We start from the raw sequence: 26,044 nt of genomic DNA on the forward strand, positions 1-26,044 counted from the left end.
GATTTTCAAAACGTCCTTTTCTGTCTGAAGGGATGTTCTACAGCTTAGTAAATGGGTATACATGGTGGAGGAATGAAAAATCTTTGTCCTGGGCTGCTACAACCGAGACATGTAAAAGTAGCCGGGGGAATTGTGATCTTGCTCAGATTTTTACAATTACGAAAAAAAGAGAAGGGAATTAAGAGTTGTTTTCTTTTCTAGTTTAAAGATGGCTTTATAAAGATAAGTATAAGCTAAATTTACAAGATTTTCAAGTCAGACAGACCCATTAAGGAAGTACACAAAAGGCCATGTGAGATGCTACTGTGGATATTTGCATCCACAACAGGGAAGTGGCATTGAGTCTTGGGTCAATAATCTCCCCCAGAGGTGGTATATAAGGGCTCCCCCAGCAGAAGGGGCATCAAACCTATCTTAACTCCTGAATCTCCCTGCTCACCTTCTCCTGAGTCCTCTCTACTGACACCATGGGGTGCTGTGGTTGTGGAGGCTGCGGTGGCGGCTGTGGTGGTGGCTGTGGTGGTGGCTGTGGTGGCTGTGGTGGCTGTGGCGGCTGTGGTGGCTGCACCACCTGCAGATGCTACCGGGTTGGCTGCTGCTCCAGCTGCTGCCCCTGTTGCCGTGGCTGCTGTGGGGGCTGCTGCAGTATCCCCGTGGTCTGCTGCTGCCGCCGCTCCTGCGGCTGTGGCTCCTGTGGCTGTGGCTCCTGTGGCTGTGGCTGTGGCTGTGGGAAGGGCTGTTGTCAGCAGAAGTGCTGCCAGTGTAAGTGCTGCTGCCAGAAGCAATGCTGCTGCTAGGCGGCCGGCGGGGCCTCATTCTCTGGGCAGCAGAGGCGGAGGCCTTCCTCCACTCTGTCTACCTGCCTGACCTGCTATCACCTGCTATTCTGGGACTTAGCTCTTGGCCTGTGACTTTGGTCCTGAATGTGGGTTCCTATCTTTTCTGCTTTCTGTGCTTTTAAATTTCCTACCCAAAAAGTTTCCAGTCGAATAGTTAAGAACCAAAACAAAGACAGGAGTATGGCCTTATTTCTAAAGAAAAGCTGACATCACTGAGCTTAATCCAATAGGGTCTCCATTCCCAATATTCTTTACCTGTATCTGATTATTTCCTCCCATTTATGTGTTTTTTTTTTTAATCTCTGCCCCATTTCCCACTTGTATTCTTATTTGTCAACAGCTGTTTTTTAAGTCTCCAAATAAAATAAAATAATCATTAAAAGTTTTCCTTTGTCTTTATTTTTGTTTGACCATATCCTATCTCCTGGAAAATCTTAATCTCCCTTAAAAGGCCTTGGTGTTGGGTAGTAATAGTGAGCAAGGTCCATGCGGATACTCCTCCTGTCCCTGCACCCCAGTTACCCACACAAACAGAACACCTAAAGTATGACTTTTATCTACAGTTTGGATTCATTTTGAGGCAAGAGTTCCATTTACAGATAGACAAATTCCCTTAATTTATTAAGAATCTCAGAAGGGCCCTAGCCAGTCTGGCTCAGAGGATAGAGCGTCGGCCTGCGAACTAAAGGATCCAGGGTTCGATTCTAGTCAAGGGAACATGCCTGGGTTGGGGGCTCAATCCCCCCAAGTAGGGGGTGGGCAGGAGGCAGCCAATCAATGATTCTTCCTCATCATTAAAGTTTCTGTCTCTCTCTCTTTCTCCCTTCTTCTCTGAAATCAATAAAAATATATTTAAAAAAAAAGAATCTCAGAAAGAAGAGGGGTGGGGGTTGGGAGGAGATTAACCAAAGATCTTATATGCATATATGCATTACCTATGGGCATAAACAATAGTGCGGTGAAGGCCTGGGGCAGGGCAGGAACCTGATGGGCAATGGGGGTGGGGTGGTCGGGGTGGGGGGGATGGGGGACATCTGTAATACTCTCAACAATAAAGATCAAAAGTAAATAAATAAATAAAAGACAACCCTAAAAAAAATCCTGTTTTATTCACAAAGAACACATTTAAATACATTTTCAGAAACAAGCCTAGTACCAAGATAAGGATGACTACATTGATTTTTTATTTCGATCTACTGGGGCTGTGCTGGGCTGCATATCTGGCACTTTGGCCAGACGGGTCATGCTGTGCTGTCTGTTCCTAAAACACATGGATAGGAAGGTACTGACATCAGGCCAGGCCTTGAGATATGGTCTCATGGCCCCTTCCCAGCACATAAGCCTTCTTTCTCAGAAGACCCCGAAGTCTCATTCCAAATTTGGGAGACAAAAGACTGGAAAAAGTATAAAAAAAGAGAGTTTCCTCCATATTGGGGGGCCCAGAATTTGAAAGACACATTTTTCTCTGGGCCTCCACAGAATTTAATATAAAATGTAACTCGTGTAGTCGTCACTGCAGTACAGCCTCTGCTTCGGCGGGGTGCTGAAACTGTAGTCAGCTGGCCAGCTTAAGAAAGGCTCCTAAATTTAAATTCTGAGTCGGTGGTCTATCTCGCTGAGTGAACCCATAACAGGGCCATTTCTGCTTTGCTCAGAGGGCAGAGTTCCACCTCTGCATTCGTGCAACCTTTTATTTTTTCCCCTAAATCCAGCCAGCAGTGCCCATTAGAGCTTTGGTGTTGCTAGTTTAGCTTTTCCATCAGCCTGCGCTAAATGAGTGATCAGCAGTGGACATGGACTTTACCAGCCTCAGGCCTCACTGGTTCTTTCCAAGAGAATTGCTGTTTGCTTTTCTGTCTGAATTAGTTTAACCTTGACCGGGATAGTAGGCTTAGGATTCCCCTAAGATTCATTTCAGATCTTACTCAATAACTTAAACCATGTTTTCATTTATTGCTTCCCAAGCCTAGAGGGACCTTGAGCAGCCCTTACCAAATTAGTGCCTTTTTGACAGACTGGGATTGTCCATTCCTGATAGGAAAACCATTAGATAGGAAGATCTATTTCTTTTATACCTAGAAAGGAAACTCAACTTTAGTTAATCCTCAACAACTATCACTCACTTTGAAGATACAAATTGAAATACAAATGGTATTTGATAATTGAGACCATGAGTAGTATTTAGGACATAAATATTTTAGAAGGCTTTTTACTTTTGCTGGCACATGTTCATATTGAGAAACACCTGGACATAAAGGCAGGCCTTTGGGCGAAGTGGACTGTGATCAGATCATTAGGATCCAAGGCTGAAAGCGACACCTGCCATGGGTGTTTCCATCAGAGGTGGGAAGGTAGCTCTTGCAAACATTCAGAATGACGTCATGGAAGTGAATATGTGACCCCTTGTTCCCTGTAGACTTTTCGGTGTATGTTATCTCTATCATATCTGGTTTATTTTGGACTAGAGGCAGAGAGTGGTAGAGGTGCTGTCACTGCAAAGTGAAGGCCAGCCATCCCTGTCTTTGCAGTAAGTTTCCTTATACCTTCATCACAAGGAGCCAGTTTTCAGAGGGACTAATTCCTGAAAAGGCAACATGGTCACAATTATAAATAAATTTCTGTAGTTCAACTGAGCTCAGTATATCATTTTCAATCAGATATTGTTCTCACTTAGTTTTCAAATCCTTAGAGGTCCTGCCTATAAATTTCCCACAGTAAGGGATATGGACCAGGTTTAGGCCAATTACTAGGATAACCTAAAGGAAGACCCAAAATGAAATCAGATTACAGAGAGGAAGCTACAACCATTCAGCAACTGACGGGAGATGTAGGATGTGTGCATATGGGTGTTCTTCCCATATTCTTCAGTTCCCATCCCTCTACCCCTACCCACCGTGGACATTTCCTGTCTGATTCCCTTGTGAATTGGATGGTAGCTTCATGTGGTGGGAATTGAGTGGACTATGCTCTGGTGGAGGAAGAGAGAGCTGAATGTGTTAGGGAAAGCCAGAAACCACACTGTATCCATGTGCCACCTCGTGCGTGTGGCACATTTCTTTCATTTTAACATCAAGGATGATTCATCACATGGGTTCACTTTTGTCACAGCATCCCTTTAAGCCCTCAGCTCAGCACACACTCAAACGTGTGTATCATTGACACCCATCACGCATGTCCAAAAGAGTGTGTTAGTTTGCCAAGGCTGCCATAACAAAGTAACTCAGACTGGGTGGCTTGAACAACAGGATTTTACTTTCTCACAGTTCTAGAGACTGAAAGTCTAAGGTCAAGGTGTTGGTCAGTTTGGTTTCTTCTGCAGCCTCTCTCCTTGGTGTGTAGAAGGTCGTCTTCTCTCTGTACATGTCTGTGTCCTAATATCCTCTTCTTATAAGAACACCAGACCCAGAGATCAACCAAAGGACTTGTATGCATGCATATGAACCTAACCAATGGACACAGACACCAGGAGGGTGAGGTCATGAGTGGGGGTTGGGGGGTGCGAGGACAGTAGGGGAATAAGGACACATATGTAATACCTTAATCAATAAAGAAAAAACAACATTAGGGCCCACCTTAATGACCTCCTTTTAACTTAATTATCTCTTTACTGCAGCCGGCGTGGGTCAGTGGTTGAGCATTGACCTATGAATCAGGAGGTCATGGTTAAATTCCCAGTTCAGGGCACATGCCTGGGGTGTGGCTCTATCTTTGGTGTGGGATGTGCAGGAGGCAGCTGATCAATGATTCTCTCTCCTCATTGATGTTTCTATAACTCCCTCTGCCTTTGTCTCTGAAACCAATAGAAATATATATATTTTTAAAAAAGATTCTACCTCCAAGTGTAGTCACATTCTGAGGTTATGGGAGATGATGAGACTTCAACATATGGATTTTATAACAAAAGAGTAACAAAACATAGAGATGCCATATGCTTTGTCCTTCATTTATGTGATATTGCTAGTGACCTATGCTCAATATAATATGCCCTTTGGGTTTTTTTTCCCCCATAGCTATTATGGATTTATACTTATCTTCTTTACATATCAAGCTGTCACCTATTTCACTGTAGGAATTCTGTCTTGGTGGCCCCCAAATGACCCAGCATGAAGCCTGGCAAATAAATGTTCAGCAAGTGTCACTGGTTCACCGTGATCCCTGGGACCTTTTCTCATAAATCAGTGTAAACACCGAGTATGACCCCTCAGCAAATCCTGACCACTCCATGCCTTCTAATTACAGTGACTGAAAACAAACTCAGGTTCATGCAGCAAGGGCCTCCGAAGCTTTATATCTTCTTTGCCAGGAGGAACTCCAGAACTGTGTCAATAAAGCTGACTTTGTGGGAAAAGTGTGTCAGAATCCTCAGTGAGGAAAAGCTGGGTAAGGTAGATGGATGAGGGCATCCTTCCTGACCCCTTTCTCCTGGCTGAGGAACAGCCACATGAGAAGATGTGGTCCTAAGGGTGGGGAGGGAGGATGAGTCAGAGGGTGGGGACCCTGAGTTAAACCCAAGAGACTGAGGGTAATGAAGGGCTTCTGGGTGGCCAGAGGGAACTGAGGCTCCAGATGTTGGAAGGTGGTAAAAAAATAGAAACAGAGCCAGGTGTGTACCCAAACTACCTTGTCAACTTAGAATTTGAGGAGGCTCATCTCATAAGCCCCTCCTCAAACCCTATCTTCTGAATCCCACAGGGAATGACCCCTTTGGGAGCTTTATCTGACATGGTTATTCATGTTTTCTTTGCTTATTTCATTCTATTTGGTCAGTTCTACCTGTTTAAGCATCCATCTTTGTCAGGTTCAGCTTGGGATGGCAAAGAAACAGCCTGCTGTGGGGTTGGGGTAAGAATGTCCTTCTCCTGGGAGACACTCCCAAGGGGCTTGGCTGCCTTTGACCTCATCCCACTTCCTGACCCAACAGGCATCCCCCTGACCTTTTTCTCTCTCATTTTGCTCTAAACCAACAATGATGGATCAATAATCTAGAGTCTACAGACAAAAGGGCCAAGGGTCATGACAGGAAATTAACAGAAGGGGCGTCTGGAGACACGTTTTATTGTGTATGTTGCTCCTTCAGAGAAGGCTGTGGGTGTGATATGGAAGTGGCTCATAATATGATTATTTTGAATCTAATGCTCATCTTCTCATGTTACAACTGAGAGCTGGTTTTGTAGTTTGATGTGGCTGGTAGATGTCCATGATGCCTGCCCTGGCTGGAGCCCACTTCGTCATTGGGTTCCGGGACAGCTGAGTTGGAGGATATGGGTGCTTAGTGAGGGGTGATGGCTGAATGGAAAGCACGCATGAGCTGTAGTGCTAATGGTCAAAGAAATGTGATGGAACGCAAGCCTCCATTTATGCTGTGTTTTGGAGTAATACTCAGCAATGAGGCATGTCAATCAAAATCAACACGCAGTAGAAGAGGACACTGGAAGCAGACAAGAGTGACCATCACAAATGATGATCCTCAAATGTGGCAAGTTCCTCAGTGCCCCTATGACCCTGAAGGGTCTGTGCATACATCACACACTCAGACTTCGGTTGCTAAGGCTCTATCGAGGGAGAGGTTTGGGGAGAGCTTAATTTATGACATTGAGGTGCTAAGATTGGGGATTTGCCTTTAAATCCTTTGATTCTTGGTAAACCTTTGACAGATTAGTCATTCATAAGCCATCTATATCTATTGCAAAGAATTTATCTAGTTTTTGATTAATTGATAGCTTTACACCTATAATGTCTGCCTCATCTGATGGGATCTAAACATATTTCCCCCATGGGCGGGCAGTGTTAGCACTGGAAAGAGAGGAAGAAATGGCTCTTTGAGGCTGATTTAATATAATTTATTAAGATAACTGTTGTTTTGCATACATGGAGATGACAATGCAGTGGTAAGAACAGGAGGTAAATAAAGAAGCATTTCAAGAAGATAGGACATTAACTATCTTGACTCTCTTTTGGAGAGGACATGATTGCAATGGTGACTGACAAGAAGACTAAACAATTATTACTTTGGTTGGTGGTTATTAAACGTGGGCATGATCACAGAAACTACAGCAATGTAGATTCCTGTGGTTGGTCATAAGGTTCAGGTCAAGGTTGTGAGTTGCGGGTCAGAGAAGTACAGGCAGGAAGGGAGGAGGAAGTCTTACCTGCAGCACCTGTCCAGAGGCCGGATGGCCCGCCTAGCAGCAGCATTGCTTCTTGCAGCAACATTTCTGGCAGCAGCACTTACACTGGCAGCACTTCTGCTGACAGCAGCCCTTCCCACAGCCACAGCCACAGGAGCCACAGCCACAGGAGCCACAGCCACAGGAGCCACAGCCACAGGAGCCACAGCCACAGGAGCGGCGGCAGCAGCAGACCACGGGGATACTGCAGCAGCCCCCGCAGCAGCCTCTGCAGCAGGGGCAGCAGCTGGAGCAGCAGCCGACCCGGTAGCACCTGCAAGTGGTGCAGCCACCACAGCCGCCGCCACAGCCACCACCGCAGCCTCCGCAGCCACCACCGCAGCCACCGCAGCCACCGCAGCCACCACCGCAGCCACCACAGCCACAGCACCCCATGGTGTCAGTAGAGAGGATTCAGGGGAGGTGAGGAGTGATAGTCAGGAGGAGAGGGAGGTCTGATGCCCTTCTGCTGGGGGAGCCCTTATATAGCACCTCTGGGAGTGGCAGAGGGAGGACACATGACCACTTCCTTGTTGCTATTTGGCTCATTTACATGGAAGAATCCCTCATCTCTTATTTACTTCCCTTGTAGATATCTTCACACATTTTCAGTTTTGTTCATTTTTAAAATATTATGTTATAATGTGAGTAAAAGAATGCCTAAGAGTTCTAGGGAAGCATTCAGGGAACCAGGCTGTCAGCGGGAATGGGCAGACTTCTCTGTGCATCCATGATTCTCAGGGGATATGCACTGTGCCTGTGACCTGTGGGCGGGGCTTACATCCTCAGGCAGCTTCAGTCAGACTCTGGGCAGGTGATCTTGGGGCTCTGTGGAGCGGGGGGGGGGGGGGGGGGGGGCGGGGAAAGGGAGGGCACAGGGAAGGTTAAGGCACAGTCCCAGACCTCAAAGAGCTTGCAATAGAAAGTAACATTGGGAGCTGGGAATGTGAAAAGGGAAACAGATTCAAAGGCCACAGCCAAGGCCAGATGCCATCACTGCATTTGCTGACCAGTGGAAATGTCTACTTTTACCTCTTCATTTGGAGCATACCATTGTGACTGGTCTTCTCACACCTGGGCTGGAATGGTTGTTTTAAAACCAGAAAGAAATCCTCTCACGCATCTGCATTTCCATGATGTAATTGTTGGTGTGTTTTGCTTTGGATGGGAAGGACTTCTTATCCTTGATGATATGGTATCAATGGATGTCTGAGAGCAACAGCCCTGTGCTAAGTAGCATGACCTCGGTGACTTTGGAGCAGGTGGGTCCCTTGGGGAGTGCAGGTGCAGAGACCAGAGAAATAGGAGGCCTGACAGGGGAGAGGAGTGTGCACCATATGCAGGAGTGTGTCCAGGTGGAATTTGAAGGATGGAGACTAATACTGAGGCTGAAAAAAATACAAGGCAAGAAAAATGAGAGTGAGAGTGGGCTCTTCGTCTCTTATGCTGCTGTAGGAGCATCTGGGGCCATTGCTGCCGGTGCCTGGGACCTGGATGGGGCCGTGGTGGCTGTCAGATTCCCCAGCTTCATTTTGTAACAGGTTTGCTGCTCAGAATCTATATTTCCTAATCTGGTAGGATTGTTCTTCGGGAGTTTGAGTGTGAGGAAACACTGTAACGTGCTTTCAACTGAATGTATGGAGAGAAAACCAGTGAGATGTGGAAAGGAGCCCATAGCAACTGGATGCCTTCTTAATGCCAAATCTCAAAGGTTCAACTGTGTTTCTGTGAAAATGAGGATCCCCTATAACATGTTAGCATCTGGTTTGCTTCTAACATGACCTTAACAAGAAAAGCTGAAATGAGCTATTGTCAAATATAGTTCAAAAGAGTGTAAACAGACATAACCCTGATACCCTATATGGAAACTGTAGTAACAACAACAAGGAAGTAACCACTGGTCATGTGTTCTGGATCACTCCCTCTCCATCCCCAGAGGTGCTATATAAGCGCTCACCAGCAGAAGGAGACATCCAACCTCCCTCCTCTCCTGATTATCACTCCTCGCCTCTCCTGACTCCTCTCTACTAACAACATGGGGTGCTGTGGCTGTGGTGGCTGTGGCGGCTGCGGTGGTGGCTGTGGCTGTGGTGGCTGCGGTGGTGGCTGTGGCGGCTGTGGTGGCTGCGGTGGTGGCTGTGGTGGCTGTGGTGGCTGCACCACCTGCAGATGCTACCGGGTCGGCTGCTGCTCCAGCTGCTGCCCCTGTTGCCGTGGCTGCTGTGGGGGCTGCTGCAGTGTCCCCGTGGTCTGCTGCTGCCGCCGCTCCTGTGGCTGTGGCTCCTGTGGCTGTGGCTCCTGTGGCTGTGGCTGTGGCTGTGGGAAGGGCTGTTGTCAGCAGAAGTGCTGCCAGTGTAAGTGCTGCTGCCAGAAGCAATGCTGCTGCTAGGCGGCTGGCGGAGCCTCATTCTCTGGGCAGCAGAGGCGGAGGCCTTCCTCCACTCTGTCTACCTGCCTGACCTGCTATCACCTGCTATTCTGGGACTTAGCTCTTGGCCTGTGACTTTGGTCCTGAATGTGGGTTCCTATCTTTTCTGCTTTCTGTGCTTTTAAATTTCCTACCCAAAAAGTTTCCGGTCGAATAGTTAAGGGCAAAAACAAAGACAGGAGTATGGCCTTATTTCTAAAGAAAAGGTGACATCACTGAGCTTAATCCAATAGGGTCTCCATTCCCAATATTCTTTACCTGTATCTGATTATTTCCTCCCATTTATGTTTTTATCTCTGCCCCCTTTCCCACTTGTATTCTTATTTGTCAACAGCTGTTTTTTAAATTTCCAAATAAATTAAAATGATCATTAAAAGTTTCCCTTGCCTTTATTTTTGTTTGACCATATCTTACGTCCTGGAAAATCTTAATCTCCCTTAAAGGCCTTGGTGTTGGGTAGTATTAGTGAGCAAGGTCCATGCGGATACTCCTCCTGTCCCTGCACCCCAGTTACCCACACAAACAGAACACCTAAAGTATGACTTTTATCTACAGTTTGGATTCATTTTGAGGCAAGAGTTCCATTTACAGATAGACAAATTCTCCTAATTTATTAAGAATCTTAGAAGGGCCCTAGCCAGTCTGACTAGAGGATAGAGCGTCGGCCTGTGAAGTGAAGGGTCTAGGGTTTGATTCCGGTCAAGGGCACATGCCTAGGTTGTGGGCTGAATCCCTTAGAGTAGGGGGTGGGCAGGAGGCAGCCATTTAATGATTTTCCCCTCATCATTGATATTTCTACCTCTCTCTCCTTCTCCCTTCTTCTCTGAAATCAATAAAAATATATATATTTTTTAAAAAAGGATCTCAATAGGAAGAGGGTGGGGGGTGGGGGCGTGGGAGGAGATTAACCAAAGACCTTATATGCATATATGCATTACCTATGGGCATAAACAGTAGTGTGGTGAAGGCCTGGGTCAGGGCAGGAACCGGATGGAGAGGGGTAATGGGGGGGTAAAAAGGGGACATCTGTAATACTCTCAACAATAAAGATCAAAAATAAATAAATAAAAGACAACCCTAAAAAAAAATCCTGTTTTATTCACAAAGAACCCATTTAAACACATTTTCAGAAATACGCCTACTACCAAGATAAGGATGGCTACATTGATTTTTTATTTCCATTCACTGGGGCCGTTACCTCTTTGCTCAGAGGGCAGAGTTCCACCTCTGCATGCGTGCAGCCTTTTATTTTTCCCTCTAAATCAGTGGTACTCAACCTTGGCTGCACATTAGAATCACCTGGGAATCTTTTTAAAATCCTGATTTCTGGGCCTCATCCTCCGGAAATTCTGTTTCTTTGTTACTAATGTTGTGGCCCCAACCCATTACAAAGAAACAGAATTTCTGGAGGATGAGGCCCAGAAATCAGGATTTTTAAAAGATTCCCAGGTGATTGTAATGTGCAGCCAAGGTTGAGAACCACTGCTCTAAATCCAGCCAGCAGTGCCCATTAGAGCTTTGGTGTTGCTAGTTTAGCTTTTCCATCAGCCTGTGCTAAACGAGTGATTAGCAATGGACATGGACTTTACCAGCCTCAGGCTTCACTGGTTCTTTCCAAGTGAATTGCTGTTTGCTTTTTTGTCTGAATTAGTTTAACCTTGACTGGGATATTGTTAAGGCTTAGGATTTTCCTGAGATTCATTTCAGATCTTACTCAATAACTTAAACCATGTTTTCATATATTTCTTTCCAAGCCTAAAGGGATCTTGAGCAGTCCTTATCTAATCTGTGCCTTTTTGACAGACTGGGATTGTCCATTCCTGATAGGAAAACCATTAGATAGGAGGATCTATTTCTTTTATACCTAGAAAGGAAACTCAACTTTAGTTAATCCTCAACAACTATCACTCACTTTGAAGATATAAATTGAAATACAATAGTATTTGATAATTGAGACCATGAGTAGTATTTAGGACATAAATATTTTATTTTATTTTATTTTTTTTATTGCTTAAAGTATTACAAAAAGTATTACATATGTCTCCTTTTTTTCCCCCCGCCCTTGACAATCCCCTGGCCTCCCCTACCTCCCAGTGTCTTATGTCCATTGGTTATGCTTATATGCATGCATACAAGTCCTTTGGTTGATCTCTCACGCACCCCCATCCTGCCCTCCCCGCCCCCCCGGCCTTCCTGCTGTAGTTTGACAGTCTGTTTGAGGCAGCTCTGCCTCTGTATCTATTTTTGTTCATAAGTTTATAATGGTCTTTATTATCCAGAAATGAGTGACATCATGCGGTATTTTTCCTTCATTGACTGGCTTATTTCACTTAGCATAATGCTCTCCAGTTCCATCCATGCTGTTGCAAATGCTAAGAGTTCCTTCTTTTTTATAGCAGCATAGTATTCCATCGTGTAGATGTACCACCGTTTTCTAATCCATTCATCTACAGATGGCCACTTAGGCTGTTTCCAGATCTTAGCTATGGTGAATTGTGCTGCTTTGAACATAGGGGTGCATATATCCTTTCTGATTGGTGTTTCTGGTTTCCTGGGATATATTCCTAGAAGTGGGATCACAGAGTCAAATGGGAGTTCCATTTGTAGTTTTTTGAGGAAACTCCATACTGTCTTCCATAGTGGATGCACCAGTCTGCATTCCCACCAGCAGTGCACAAGTGTTCCTTTTTCTCCACATCCTCTCCAGCGCTTGTCGTTTGTTGATTTGTTGATGATAGCCAGTCTGACAGGTGTGAGATGGTACCTCATTGTTGTTTTGATTTGCATCTCTCAGATGATTAGTGACTTTGAGCATGTTTTCATATGTCTCTTGGCTTTCTGAATGTCCTCTTTTGAAAGGTGTCTATTTAGATTCTTTGCCCATTTTTTGATTGGATTGTTTATCTTCCTTTTGTTAAGTTGTATGAGTTCCCTATAAATTTTGGAGATTAGGCCCTTATCAGATATGACATTGGCAAATATGTTTTCCCATACAGTGGGTTTTCTTGTTGTTTTGTTGATGGTTTCTTTTGCTGTGCAGAAGCTTTTTATTTTGATGTAGTCCCATTTGTTTATTTTCTCTTTAGTTTCAAGTGCCCTAGGAGCTCTATCAGTGAAGAAATTGCTTCGGCATATGTCTGAGATTTTGTTGCCTTTGGATTTTTCTAGTATTTGTATGGTTTCCCGTCATATATTTAAGTCCTTTATCCATTTTGAGTTTATTTTTGTGTATGGTGTAAGTTGGTGGTCTAGTTTCATTTTCTTGCATGTATCTGTCCAATTTTCCCAACACCATTTATTGAAGAGACTATCTTGACTCCATTGTATGCTCTTGCCTCCTTTGTCAAATATTAATTGAGCGTATTGGTTGGGGCTGATTTCTGGGCTCTCTTTTCTATTCCATTGATCTATATGTCTGTTCTTGTGCCAGTACCAGGCAGTTTTAAGAACAGTGGCTTTGTAATACATCTTGATATCTGGTATTGAGATCCCACCTACTTTGTTCTTTCTCAGGATCGCTGCAGCTATTTGGGGTCATTTTTTATTCCAGATGAATTTTTGGAGAGTACGTTCTAGGTCTGTGAAATATGCCTTTGGTATTTCAATGGGAAGTGCATTGAATTTATAGATTTCTTTGGGCAGTATGGACATTTTAATGATGTTGATTCTACCAATCCAAGAACATGGTATGTTCTTCCATCTCTTTATGTCTTCCTCTATCTCTTTTTTCAACGTCCTGTAGTTTTCTGAGAAGAGGTCTTTTACCTCTTTAGTTAAGTTTATTCCTAGGTAGCTTAATTTTTTTGGTGCGATGGTAAATGGGATTGCTTTTTTAGTCTCTCTTTCTGCACATTCACTATTGGTGTATAGAAATGCCATAGATTTCTTGGCGTTAATTTTGTATCCTGCTACATTGCCGAATTCTTTTATTAAGTCTAATAGTTTATTGATGGAGTCTTTAGGGTTTTTTAAGTATAATATCATGTCATCTGCAAATAAGGACAGTTTTACTTCTTCTTTTCCAATTTGGATGCCTTTTATTTCTTCTTGTCTAATTGCAATGGCTAACACTTCCAGTACTATGTTGAATAGGAGTGGTGAAAGTGGGCATCCCTGTCTTGTTCCTGTTGTTAGGGGAAATGGTGTTAGTTTTTGTCCCTTGAGTATGATGTTGGCTGTGGGTTTGTCATATATGGCTTTTATTATGTTGAGGTATGATCCTTCAATTCCCACCTTGCTGAGAGTTTTTATCAAAAATGGGTGTTGAATTTTGTCAAACGCTTTTTCTGCATCAATTGATATGACTATGTGGTTTTTTTCTTTCAATTTGTTTATGTGATGTATCATGTTTATTGATTTGCAGATATTGTACCATCCTTGCATCCCTGGGATAAATCCTACTTGGTCATGGTGTATGATCTTTCTGATGTACTGCTGGATCCGATTTGCTAAGATTTTGTTGAGGATTTTGGCATCTATGTTCATGAGGGATATTGGCCTGTAATTCTCTTTCATTGTGTTGTCTTTACCTGGTTTTGGTATTAGGGTGATGCTGGCTTCATAGAATGAGCTTGGAAGTGTTCCTCCCTCTTGGATTTTTTGTAGTAGTCTGAGGAGGATAGGTTTTAGTTCTTCCTTGAATGTTTGGTAAAACTCCCCTGTGAAGCCGTCTGGTCCTGGGCTTTTGTTTGCTGGAAGCTTTTTGATGACTGCTTCAATTTCTTCCATAGTTATTGGTCTATTGAGATTTTTAGATTCTTCCTGATCAAGTTTTGGAATGTTGTATTTTTCTAGGAATATGTCCATTTCCTCCAGGTTGTCTAGTTTGTTGGAGTAGAGTTGTCCATAGTATTTATTAACAATCATTTGTATTTCTGTGGGATCTGTTGTTATTTTGCCTCTATCATTTCTGATTTTGTTGATTTGGGTCCTTTCTCTTTGCTTCTTGGTGAGCCTGGCTAGAGGTGTGTCAATCTTGTTTATCCTTTCAAAGAACCAGCTCTTTGTTTCATTGATTTTCTGTATTGTTTTTTTGGTCTCTATGTCATTTATTTCTGCTCTAATCTTTATTATCTCCTTCCTTCTGCTCACTCTGGGCTTTTCTTGTTGCTCTCTTTCTAATTCTTTGAGCTGTAGATTTAGATGATTTACTAACATTTTTTCTTGTTTGTTGAGATAGGCCTGTAGAGCTATAATCTTCCCTCTCAGGACTGCTTTCATTGCGTCCCAAAGGTTTTGGATTGTTGTGTTTTCATTGTCATTAGTTTCCAGGATGTTTTTAATTTCTTCTTTGATCTCATTGGTAACCCAGTCAATATTTAATAACATGCTATTCAGCTTCCAAGTGTTTGAGTATTTTGAGTTGTTTTTGTTGTAGTTTATTTCTAATATTATGGCCTTGTGGTCTGAGAAGATGCTTGGTATGATTTCAATCTTCTTGAATTTGGGGAGACTTTGTTTGTGACCCAATATGTGGTCTATTTTTGAAGATGTCCCATGAGCACTTGAGAAGAACGTATATTTTGTGGCTTTGGGGTGAAGTGTTCTGAAGATGTCAATTAAGTCCATCTGATCTAGTGAGTCATTTAGGATTGCTGTTTCTTTGCTGAGTTTTTGTCTAGCGGATTTATCCAGTGATGTCAGTGGTGTATTAAAGTCCCCTACTATGATTGTATTGTTGTCGATCTCTCCCCTGATATCTTCCAGGAGTTTTCTTATGTATGTGGGTGCTCCTGCATTGGGTGCATATATGTTTATCAGGGTTATATCCTCTTGTTGTATTGATCCCTTTAGTCCTATGAAGTGGCCTTCCTTATCTCTTGTTATGGCCTTCACTTTGAGGTCTATTTTGTCTGATATAAGTATTGCTACCCCAGCTTTTTTTTCATTTCCATTTGCCTGAAAGATATTTTTCCATCCCTTCACTTTCAGTCTGTGTGAGTCCCTTCTAATGAGGTGGGTCTCTTGTAGACAGCAAATATATGGGTCATGTTTTTTTATCCATTCAGCCACTCGATGTCTTTTGATTGGACCATTTAGTCCATTTATGTTTAAAGTTATTATTGAAAGGTGCTTGTTTGTAGCCATTTCTATTTTTTTGTGTGGCTGTTTTCTTTTTGGGCTTTTTAGTTCTTCTTTTTACACCAGTCCCTTTAGCATTTCTTGCATTGCTGGCTTGGTGGTGATAAACTCCCTTAGCCTTTTTTTTTGTCTGTGAAGCTTCTTATTTCCCCTTCAATTTTGAATGATAGCCTTGCTGGATAGAGTATTCTTGGATTCAGTCCATTGCTTTGCATCACTTTGTAAATTTCTGTCCATTCTTTTCTGGCCTGATGTGTTTCTGTTGAGAAATCATTTGATAATCTGATGGGGGATCCTTTGTAGGTAACTCTCTGTTTCTCTCTTGCAGCCTTTAAGATTCTGTCTTTGTCTTGTACATTTGCCATCGTTATTATGACGTGTCTTGGTGTGGATCTTTTGGGGTTCATCTTGTCTGGGACTCTCTGTACTTGTGTAACTTTTTTCTTCCCCATATCTGGGAAGTTTTCTGACATTATTTCTTCAAATAGATTTTCTAATCCTTGCTGCTCTTCTTGTCCTTCTTGCAGCCCTATTATGCTTATGTTACTTCGTTTCATGTTGTCCCGAAGCTCCCTTAGGCTCTCCTCCTGCTTTTTAATTTTTTTCTCCAGATGCTGTTCAGATTGAGCTTGTTTCTCTGCCTTATCTTCTAATTCACTAATTCGGTCCTCTTCTTCTTCTAGTCTGCTGTTGAAACTTTCCATGGTGTTTTTGATTGTAGCTAAATCACTTTTCATTTCTTCCTGATTCTTGCATAGGTTGTTGATTTTCTCATCCATCCGGTGAATGTATTGTACAACCATTATTCTGAATTCTTTTTCTGTCATGTTGCATGCTTCAACTTCATTAATGTCCTTTCTTGGTGACTCCTCATTGTCTTTCCTCTGGGTGTTGTTTCGTCTCTTCATTCTGATTATCTCCCGATGTTTCAAACGTCGAGTTGTGTGGGCCTGGGCCGTGTGCTGTGGGAGCCTCCCACCACCCTAGTGTCACTGAAGAGCTCTGACACTAATATGTGTGGTTGTTGTGGGTTGGTGGGAACCAGGCTCGCTCAGAGTCAGTGTTGTCAGCGCTCAATGTGGCCTCTTACGCACCCTTAGAATCAGGGACCCTGCCTGCACCGTGCTGAAACAGAGGTCCCCCTGAAGCGTGTTGAAAACCAGAGCCCCCTAGCGTGCACCAGGAGTCAGAGTTCCCCAGAATCCAGTATCAGAGTCTCTGTTGCTTCACGCGACCATGCCTCGAGAATCAGGGTCCCTGTGTGCCCTTGCACCAGGAATTGGAGACACTGGCTCTTAGTATGAATGCACAGGAAATCAGGATCTCAGGGCAGGTGAAAAGAAATACAGTCAAGTCACTGGTGCTTGGTGCTGCCACCTACCCAGAGAATCGGGGTCCCTAGGCTTGTGATATGTGGGACAAATTCCCGGTGCTCGGGCGATTGCTCCCAGCCCAGGGCTCCGAAGCCTGCAGTGCGCCTAGGCTCAGTTCCTGGGGTTCCCGCGTTTGCTTCCAGCCCAGGGCTCAGAAGCTGGCAGTGCGCATAGGATCAGTTCCAAGGTGCTCTCGCACTTCCAGGCTAAAGTTCCTGGAGCGCTGAGGCCCCGGCAAGGGGTGGGTCTATCAGTTAGTTACTCTGGTGCTGCCCGCAAGCCTGCAGGAAGTGGGGATGGGCTCTGTTACTCACGGATCTGCTGCGGGGATTTCTGAACTTTTGGTGTCCGCAGGTCTGTAGCTGTGGTCACAGGTCTCTGTCCCCAGTGGCTGCAGGGTCCTGGTATGCGTCTGAGATCAGACTGGGTGATGCTGAGGCCAGGATCGTAGTCTCAAGCAGCTCTGTTTCCCAAGATGGCGTGGTCGCCGTGCCTGTGCTGGCCACCCAGGAATGTCCACGCCTGGAGCAGGACTCCGCCGCCTAAGACTGCCTGGTTAGCAGCCCCTTAGAAGACCTGCAGAATCTAACTGTCCCTAGCTCATACACACACACCACACGCGTCCACACACTCCTCTATGAATTCCTTGTGCTCTTACACTCTCTCCCTCCCTACCTTCCTGTTGGTCGCCATTTTGGAAGTCCCAGGACATAAATATTTTAGAAGACTCTTTACTTTGTGTTGACATGTTCATATTGAGGAACACCTAGACATAAAGGCAGGCCTTTGGGCGAAGTGGGCTGTGCTCAGACCATTAGGATCCAAGGCTGAAAGTGACACCTGCCATGGGTGTTTCCATCAGAGGTGGGAAGGTAGCTCTTGCAAACATTCAGAATGACGTCATGGAAGTGAATATGTGGCTCCTTGTTCCCTGTAGACTTTTCGGTGTATGTTCTCTCCATCACATCTGGTTTATTTTGGACTAGAGGCAGAGAGTGGTAGAGGTGCTGTCACTGCAAAGTGAAGGCCAGCCATCCCTGTCTTTGCAGTAGGTTTCCCCATACCTTCATCACAAGGAGCCAGTTTTCAGAGAGACTAATTCCTGAAAAGGCAACATGGTCACAATTAAAAGTATATTTCTGTAGTTTAACTGACCTCAGCAAATCTTTTTCATTTTCAACCTGATAATGTTCTCGCTTAGTTTTCAAATCTTTAGAGGTCCTGCCTATAAATTTCCCACAGTAAGGGATATGGACCAGGTTTAGGCCAATTACTAGGATAACCTAAAGGAAGACCCAAAATGAAATCAGATTACAGAGAGGAAGCTACAACCATTCAGCAACTGACGGGAGATGTAGGATGTGTGCATATGGGTGTTCTTCCCGTATTCTTCAGTCTCTACTCCCCTACCCCGACCCCCGATGGATATTTCCTGTCTGAAACACTTGTGAATTTGATGGTAGCTTCAGGTGGTGGGAATTGAGTGGACTATGCTCTGGTGGAGGAAGAGAGAGCTGAATGTGTTAGGGAAAGCCAGAAACCACACTGTATCCATGTGCCACCTCGTGCGTGTGGCACATTTCTTTCATTTTAACATCAAGGATGATTCATCACATGGGTTCACTTTTGTCACAGCATCCCTTTAAGCCCTCAGCTCAGCACACACTCAAACGTGTGTATTATTGACACCCATCACGCATGACCAAAAGAGTGTGTTAGTTTGCCAAGGCTGCCATAACAAAGTAACTCAGACTGGGTGGCTTGAACAACAGGATTTTACTTTCTCACAGTTCTAGAGACTGAAAGTCTAAGGTCAAGGTGTTGGTCAGTTTGGTTTCTTCTGCAGCCTCTCTCCTTGGTGTGTAGAAGGTCGTCTTCTCTCTGTACATGTCTGTGTCCTAATATCCTCTTCTTATAAGAACACCAGACCCAGAGATCAACCAAAGGACTTGTATGCATGCATATGAGCCTAACCAATGGACACAGACACCAGGAGGGTGAGGTCATGAGTGGGGGTTGGGGGGTGCGAGGACAGTAGGGGAATAAGGACACATATGTAATACCTTAATCAATAAAGAAAAAACAACATTAGGGCCCACCTTAATGACCTCCTTTTAACTTAATTATCTCTTTACTGCAGCCGGCGTGGGTCAGTGGTTGAGCATTGACCTATGAATCAGGAGGTCATGGTTAAATTCCCAGTTCAGGGCACATGCCTGGGGTGTGGCTCTATCTTTGGTGTGGGATGTGCAGGAGGCAGCTGATCAATGATTCTCTCTCCTCATTGATGTTTCTATAACTCCCTCTGCCTTTGTCTCTGAAACCAATAGAAATATATATATTTTTAAAAAAGATTCTACCTCCAAGTGTAGTCACATTCTGAGGTTATGGGAGATGATGAGACTTCAACATATGGATTTTATAACAAAAGAGTAACAAAACATAGAGATGCCATATGCTTTGTCCTTCATTTATGTGATATTGCTAGTGACCTATGCTCAATATAATATGCCCTTTGGGTTTTTTTTTCCCCATAGCTATTATGGATTTATACTTATCTTCTTTCCATATCAAGCTGTCACCTATTTCACTGTAGGAATTCTGTCTTGGTGGCCCCCGAATGACCCAGCATGAAGCCTGGCAAATAAATGTTCAGCAAGTGTCACTGGTTCACCGTGATCCCTGGGACCTTTTCTCATAAATCAGTGTAAACACCGAGTATGACCCCTCAGCAAATCCTGACCACTCCGGACCCCAGCATATGGCACCCGAACAGGGACCCCTACGTAAGCCCCACTCTCGGAATGGATAGGACTCCACCATAGGAAGAGGGTGGATAGTCTTCGCCAACTCCGTCTACGCCTTTGGGAACCCCTGGACCTGCTGGGGTTGGACCCCGGCACTCCATGCCTTCTAATTACAGTGACTGAAAACAAACTCAGGTTCATGTGAGTGGGGAAGGCACAGCAAGGGCCTCTGAAGCTTTACATCTTCTTTGCCAGGAGGGGCTGCATGTCCCAGAACTGTGCCATTAACCTGACTTCGTGGGAAAACTGTCAAGAATTCTTTTCTCAGTGAGGAAAAGCTGGGTAAGGTAGATGGATGAGGGCATCATTCCTGACCCCTTTCTCCTGGCTGAGGAACAGCCACATGAGAAGATGTGGTCCTAAGGGTGGGGAGGGAGGATGAGTCAGAGGGTGGGGACCCTGAGTTAAACCCAAGAGACTGAGGGTAATGAAGGGCTTCTGGGTGGCCAGAGGGAACTGAGGCTCCAGATGTTGGAAGGTGGTAAAAAAAAATAGACACGGAGCCAGGTGTGTACCCAAACTACCTTGTCAATTTAGAATTTGAGGAGGCTCATCTCATAACCCCCTCCCCAAACCCTATCTTCTGAATCCCACAGGGAATGACCCCTTTGGGAGCTTTATCTGACATGGTTATTCATGTTTTCTTTGCTTATTTCATTCTATTTGGTCAGTTCTACCTGTTTAAGCATCCATCTTTGTCAGGTTCAGCTTGGGATGGCAAAGAAACAGCCTGCTGTGGGGTTGGGGTAAGAAGGTCCTTCTCCTGGGAGACACTTCCAAGGGGCTTGGCTGCCTTTGACCTCATCCCACTTCCTGACCCAACAGGCATCCCCCTGACCTTTTTCTCTCTCATTTTGCTCTAAACCAACAATGATGGATCAATAATCTAGAGTCTACAGACAAAAGGGCCAAGGGTCATGACAGGAAATTAACAGAAAGGGCGTCTGGAGACACGTTTTATTGTGTATGTTGCTCCTTCAGAGAAGGCTGTGGGTGTGATATGGAAGTGGCTCATAATATGATTATTTTGAATCTAATGCTCATCTTCTCATGTTACAACTGAGAGCTGGTTTTGTAGTTTGATGTGGCTGGTAGATGTCCATGATGCCTGCCCTGGCTGGAGCCCACTTCGTCATTGGGTTCCAGGACAGCTGAGTTGGAGGATATGGGTGCTTAGTGAGGGGTGATGGCTGAATGGAAAGCACACACGAGCTGTAGTGCTAATGGTCAAAGAAATGTGATGGAACGCAAGCCTCCATTTATGCTGTGTTTTGGAGTAATACTCAGCAATGAGGTATGTCAATCAAAATCAACACGCAGTAGAAGAGGACACTGGAAGCAGACAAGAGTGACCATCGCAAACGATGATCCTCAAATGTGGCAAGTTCCTCAGTGCCCCTATGACCCTGAGGGGTCTGTGCACACAGTCACACACTCAGACTTTGGTTGCTAAGGCTCTATCGAGGGAGAGGTTTGGGGAGAGCTTAATTTATGACATTGAGGTGCTAAGATTGGGGATTTGCCTTTAAATCCTTTGATTCTTGATAAACCTTTGACAGATTAGTCATTCATAAGCCATCTACATCTATTGCAAAGAATTTATCTAGTTTTTGATTAATTGATAGCTTTACACCTATAATGTCTGCCTCATCTGATGGGATCTAAACATATTTCCCCCATGGGCGGGCAGTGTTAGCACTGGAAAGAGAGGAAGAAATGGCTCTTTGAGGCTGATTTAATATAATTTATTAAGATAACTGTTGTTTTGCATACATGGAGATGACAATGCAGTGGTAAGAACAGGAGGTAAATAAAGAAGCATTTCAAGAAGATAGAACATTAACTATCTTGACTCTCTTTTGGAGAGGACATGATTGCAATGGTGACTGACAAGAAGACTATACAATTATTACTTTGGTTGGTGGTTATTAAACGTGGGCATGATCACAGAAACTACAGCAATGTAGATTCCTGTGGTTGGTCATAAGGTTCAGGTCAAGGTTGTGAGTTGCAGGTCAGAGAAGAACAGGCAGGAAGGGAGGAGGAAGTCTTACCTGCAGCACCTGTCCAGAGGCCGGATGGCCCGCCTAGCAGCAGCATTGCTTCTTGCAGCAACATTTCTGGCAGCAGCACTTACACTGGCAGCACTTCTGCTGACAGCAGCCCTTCCCACAGCCACAGCCACAGGAGCCACAGCCACAGGAGCCACAGCCACAGGAGCCACAGCCACAGGAGCCACAGCCACAGGAGCGGCGGCAGCAGCAGACCACGGGGACACTGCAGCAACCCCCGCAGCAGCCTCTGCAGCAGGGGCAGCAGCTGGAGCAGCAGCCGACCCGGTAGCATCTGCAGGTGGTGCAGCCACCACCGCAGCCTCCACAGCCACCACCGCAGCCTCCGCAGCCACCACCGCAGCCACCACCGCAGCCACCACAGCCACAGCACCCCATGGTGTCAGTAGAGAGGATTCAGGGGAGGTGAGGAGTGATAGTCAGGAGGAGAGGGAGGTCTGATGCCCTTCTGCTGGGGGAGCCCTTATATAGCACCTCTGGGAGTGGCAGAGGGAGGACACATGACCACTTCCTTGTTGCTATTTGGCTCATTTACATGGAAGAATCCCTCATCTCTTATTTACTTCCCTTGTAGATATCTTCACACATTTTCAGTTTTGTTCATTTTTAAAATATTATGTTATAATGTGAGTAAAAGAATGCCTAAGAGTTCTAGGGAAGCATTCAGGAAACCAGGCTGTCAGCAGGAATGGGCAGACTTCTCTGTGCATCCATGATTCTCAGGGGATATGCACTGTGTCTGTGACCTGTGGGCGGGGCTTACATCCTCAGGCAGCTTCAGTCAGACTCTGGGCAGGTGATCTTGGGGCTCTGAGGAGCGGGGGGGGGGGGGGGGGGGGGCGGGGAAAGGGAGGGCACAGGGAAGGTTAAGGCACAGTCCCAGACCTCAAAGAGCTTGCAATAGAAAGTAACATTGGGAGCTGGGGATGTGAAAAGGGAAACAGATTCAAAGGCCACAGCCAAGGCCAGATGCCATCACTGCATTTGCTGACCAGTGGAAATGTCTACTTTTACCTCTTCATTTGGAGCATACCATTGTGACTGGTCTTCTCACACCTGGGCTGGAATGGTTGTTTTAAAACCAGAAAGAAATCCTCTCACGCATCTGCATTTCCATGATGTAATTGTTGGTGCGTTTTGCTTTGGATGGGAAGGACTTCTTGTCCTTGATGATATGGTATCAATGGATGTCTGAGAGCAACAGCCCTGTGCTAAGTAGCATGACCTCGGTGACTTTGGAGCAGGTGGGTCCCTTGGGGAGTGCAGGTGCAGAGACCAGAGAAATAGGAGGCCTGACAGGGGAGAGGAGTGTGCACCTGTATGCAGGAGTGTGTCCAGGTGGAATTTGAAGGATGGTGACTGATAGTAAGGCTGAAAAAAATACAAGGCAAGAAAATGAGAGTGAGAGTGGGCTCTTCATCATACGTGCTGCTGTAGGAGCATCTGTGGCCATCACTGACAGTGCCGGGGACCTGGGTGGGGCACAGTGGCTTTCAGATTCCCCAGCTTCACTTTGTAACAGGTTTGTTGCTCAGAATCTATATTTCCCAATATGGTAGGATTGTTCTTCAGGAGTTTGAGTGTGAGGAAATACTGTAACGTGCTTTCAACTGAATGCATGGAGAGAAAACCAGTGAGATGTGGAAAGGAGCCCATAGCAACTGGATGCCTTCTTAATGCCAAATCTCGAAGATTCAACTGTGTTTCCGTGAAAATGAGGATCCCCTACAACATGTTAGCATCTGGTTTGCTTCTAACATGACCTTAAAAAGAAAAGCTGAAATGAGCAATTGTCAAAAATAGTTCAGAAGAGTGTAAACAGACATAACCCTAGATACCCTATATGGAAACTGTAGTAACAACAACAAGGAAGTGACCACTGGTCATGTGTTCTGGATCACTCCTTCTCCATCCCCAGAGGTGCTATATAAGCGCTCACCAGCAGAAGGAGACATCCAACCTCCCTCATCTCCTGAGTTTCACTCCTCACCTCTCCTGAGTCCTCTCTACTAACAACATGGGGTGCTGTGGCTGTGGTGGCTGTGGCGGCTGCGGTGGTGGCTGCGGTGGTGGCTGTGGTGGCTGTGGTGGCTGTGGTGGCGGCTGTGGTGGCTGTACCACCTGCAGATGCTACCGGGTTGGCTGCTGCTCCAGCTGCTGCCCCTGTTGCCGTGGCTGCTGTGGGGGCTGCTGCAGTGTCCCCGTGGTCTGCTGCTGCCGCCGCTCCTGTGGCTGTGGCTCCTGTGGCTGTGGCTCCTGTGGCTGTGGCTCCTGTGGCTGTGGCTGTGGCTGTGGGAAGGGCTGTTGTCAGCAGAAGTGCTGCCAGTGTAAGTGCTGCTGCCAGAGGCAATGCTGCTGCTAGGTGGCCCGTCTGCAGGTGCAGGTGGTCCCCAATCTGTTGGTAAGACTGCCCTCCTGTCCATCCTCTTGCTCTTACCCTGCCCTATGGTCCTGGGCTCTCTTCCTGCCTTTCTTTGAAGTTTTTCCATCTGAAAGGTTTTCAAACTATTAAGCTCCATCTCATGGAAATGATATAAGTGCATCCTGGTATCTGAGTTACTGTGCAAATCGTTCAACTCAGCCAAATGAAATCATGATTTCTACTGTTTGGTTTGATGGCTGTGCTCACTGCCTGTCAGCCTGTTTTTGTTCTATGCTTCCCTGTCCACATGCATCATTTTCCCCTTTGTGTGTGGGTATGTGTTCTTAGTGATCACATAATGTTACCCAAATTTCCTAATAAAATGAAAACTACATGCTCATAAAAACGTATTCCTTATTTGCCTTCATTGGGTTTGAACATCCAAAATCCTGGTCTGTTGTTCTAAAACTTGAGAACTTATCTTTGAACAAAGCCTTTAAAACATTTGCACTAGTGTCATCACAATCAAAGGTCCTGTAAGAAGCTCTGGCCAGGTCTCTGGTGACCACGGTGTCCCCTCAGTGAAACATCCCTTTGCCTCAAAGACTCCTCCCGCCTCACACCCCGTGTGTAGTCTCCCCAGGAGAGACGGCGTGTTTTATTGATATAACATGACATGTCCCTTCAGCTGCTGTCCCACAGGCCAAGCACAGGCATTCCCATTAAGACCCAAATGTAGAGTTTGACTGTGGGACCACCATTTGGGCTTTTGATGGGTTTATTTTACTGATATGTTCAATCTTTTTCTTCCCATTTTTCATTTCTTGTGCATGAAGTTTTCTTTTTTCAACTTTGTTAGTACACTGCAACATTCAATAAAATACACAGGGAGCATTTTAAATGCAGTCACATGCCATTTAGCACAGGAATATGTTCTGAGAAATGCGTCGTTCAGCGATTTTGCTGTTGTACGAACATCATCGTGTACTCACACAAACCTAGATGGTAGAGCCTACTACACGTCTAGGCTATGTGGCACGGCCTGTTACTCCTGGCTACAAACCTGTACAGCATATTACTGTACAAAAAAACATAAGACGAAATCAAGCCCAAAAGCAAATGATGCAATTGGTAAACTGGAGGTATATGAGACCACTCCCGGAGTAACAAGACATACTGTTTATAGCAACCTTGGTTTTTTGTTGTTGTTTTAAATATATTTTTTATTGATTTTTTTACAGAGAGGAAGGGAGAGAGATAGAGAGTTAGAAACATCGATGAGAGAGAAACATCGATCAGCTGCCTCCTGCACATCTCTCACTGGGGATGTGCCCGCAACCAAGGTACATGCTCTTGACTGGAATTGAACCCGGGACCTTTCAGTCTGCAAGCCGACGCTCTATCCACTGAGCCAATCTGGTTTCGGCTGTTGTTTTTTTTTTAATAAGTAAAAAAGTTCACTCTAAAATAACAACAGAAGTATTAGATGCATAGAAGTTTAGAATATATATTCTTAATCATTTTAATCTACATCAACAGGTATTTTTTAAAATATATTTTTATTGATTTCAAAAAGGAAGGGAGAGGGAGAGATGAAAGAGAATCATTGATCTGCTGCCTTCTGTACTCCCCACACTAGGGATCAAGTCCCCAACCTAGGCATGTGCCTTGACCTGGAATCCAACTGTGAACTCCTGGTTCATAGGTTGATGCTCAACCACTGAGCCATGCTGGGCAGGCAAGATCAACAGGTTTTAATTATATTTTATCTTTTTTTAAAAATTAACTGTATTAACTTTAAAAAATTTGTGTTTGCATGGAGTGAATTTTCCATCTCCCCTCCCCAAGCTTTAGATGTTTTTATATTTTATTTGTATTTTCTATAACTACAGTATAGTTATGACCTTTTTAAAAT

The 26,044-nt window shown here is 44.9% G+C and overlaps 3 protein-coding genes across 4 annotated transcripts; 2 read left to right on the plus strand and 1 right to left on the minus strand.

The window, feature by feature from the left end:
- Positions 1-467: 467 nt before the first annotated feature.
- LOC308522388 (uncharacterized protein) lies at positions 468-9,395 on the plus strand (the record flags this gene model as incomplete). The annotated part of the gene is made up of 2 exons (XM_081095796.1): positions 468-558; positions 9,049-9,395. The coding sequence occupies 2 exons, from the start codon at positions 468-470 to the stop codon at positions 9,393-9,395; spliced, it is 438 nt and encodes a 145-aa protein (XP_080951922.1).
- LOC308522387 (small cysteine and glycine repeat-containing protein 8-like) lies at positions 7,022-22,145 on the minus strand (the record flags this gene model as incomplete). Of its 2 annotated transcripts, XM_081095794.1 has the most annotated exons (2): positions 7,022-7,389; positions 22,076-22,145. In XM_081095794.1, 2 exons carry the CDS (start codon positions 22,143-22,145, stop codon positions 7,022-7,024), a joined length of 438 nt encoding a protein of 145 aa, XP_080951920.1. The 2 variants fall into 2 exon arrangements, with proteins under 2 accessions (XP_080951920.1, XP_080951921.1); XM_081095795.1 differs by lacking the exon at positions 22,076-22,145 and having other exon boundaries at positions 7,022-7,402.
- A 1,639-nt stretch (positions 22,146-23,784) lies between these two features.
- Positions 23,785-24,129, plus strand: LOC308522393 (uncharacterized protein; the record flags this gene model as incomplete). The annotated part of the gene is made up of 1 exon (XM_081095801.1): positions 23,785-24,129. The coding sequence occupies one exon, from the start codon at positions 23,785-23,787 to the stop codon at positions 24,127-24,129; it is 345 nt and encodes a 114-aa protein (XP_080951927.1).
- Positions 24,130-26,044: the final 1,915 nt, after the last annotated feature.

Source organism: Myotis nattereri (assembly GCF_964212035.1).
Source record: "Myotis nattereri genome assembly, chromosome: 7".
NCBI classification, from domain to species: domain Eukaryota; kingdom Metazoa; phylum Chordata; class Mammalia; order Chiroptera; family Vespertilionidae; genus Myotis; species Myotis nattereri.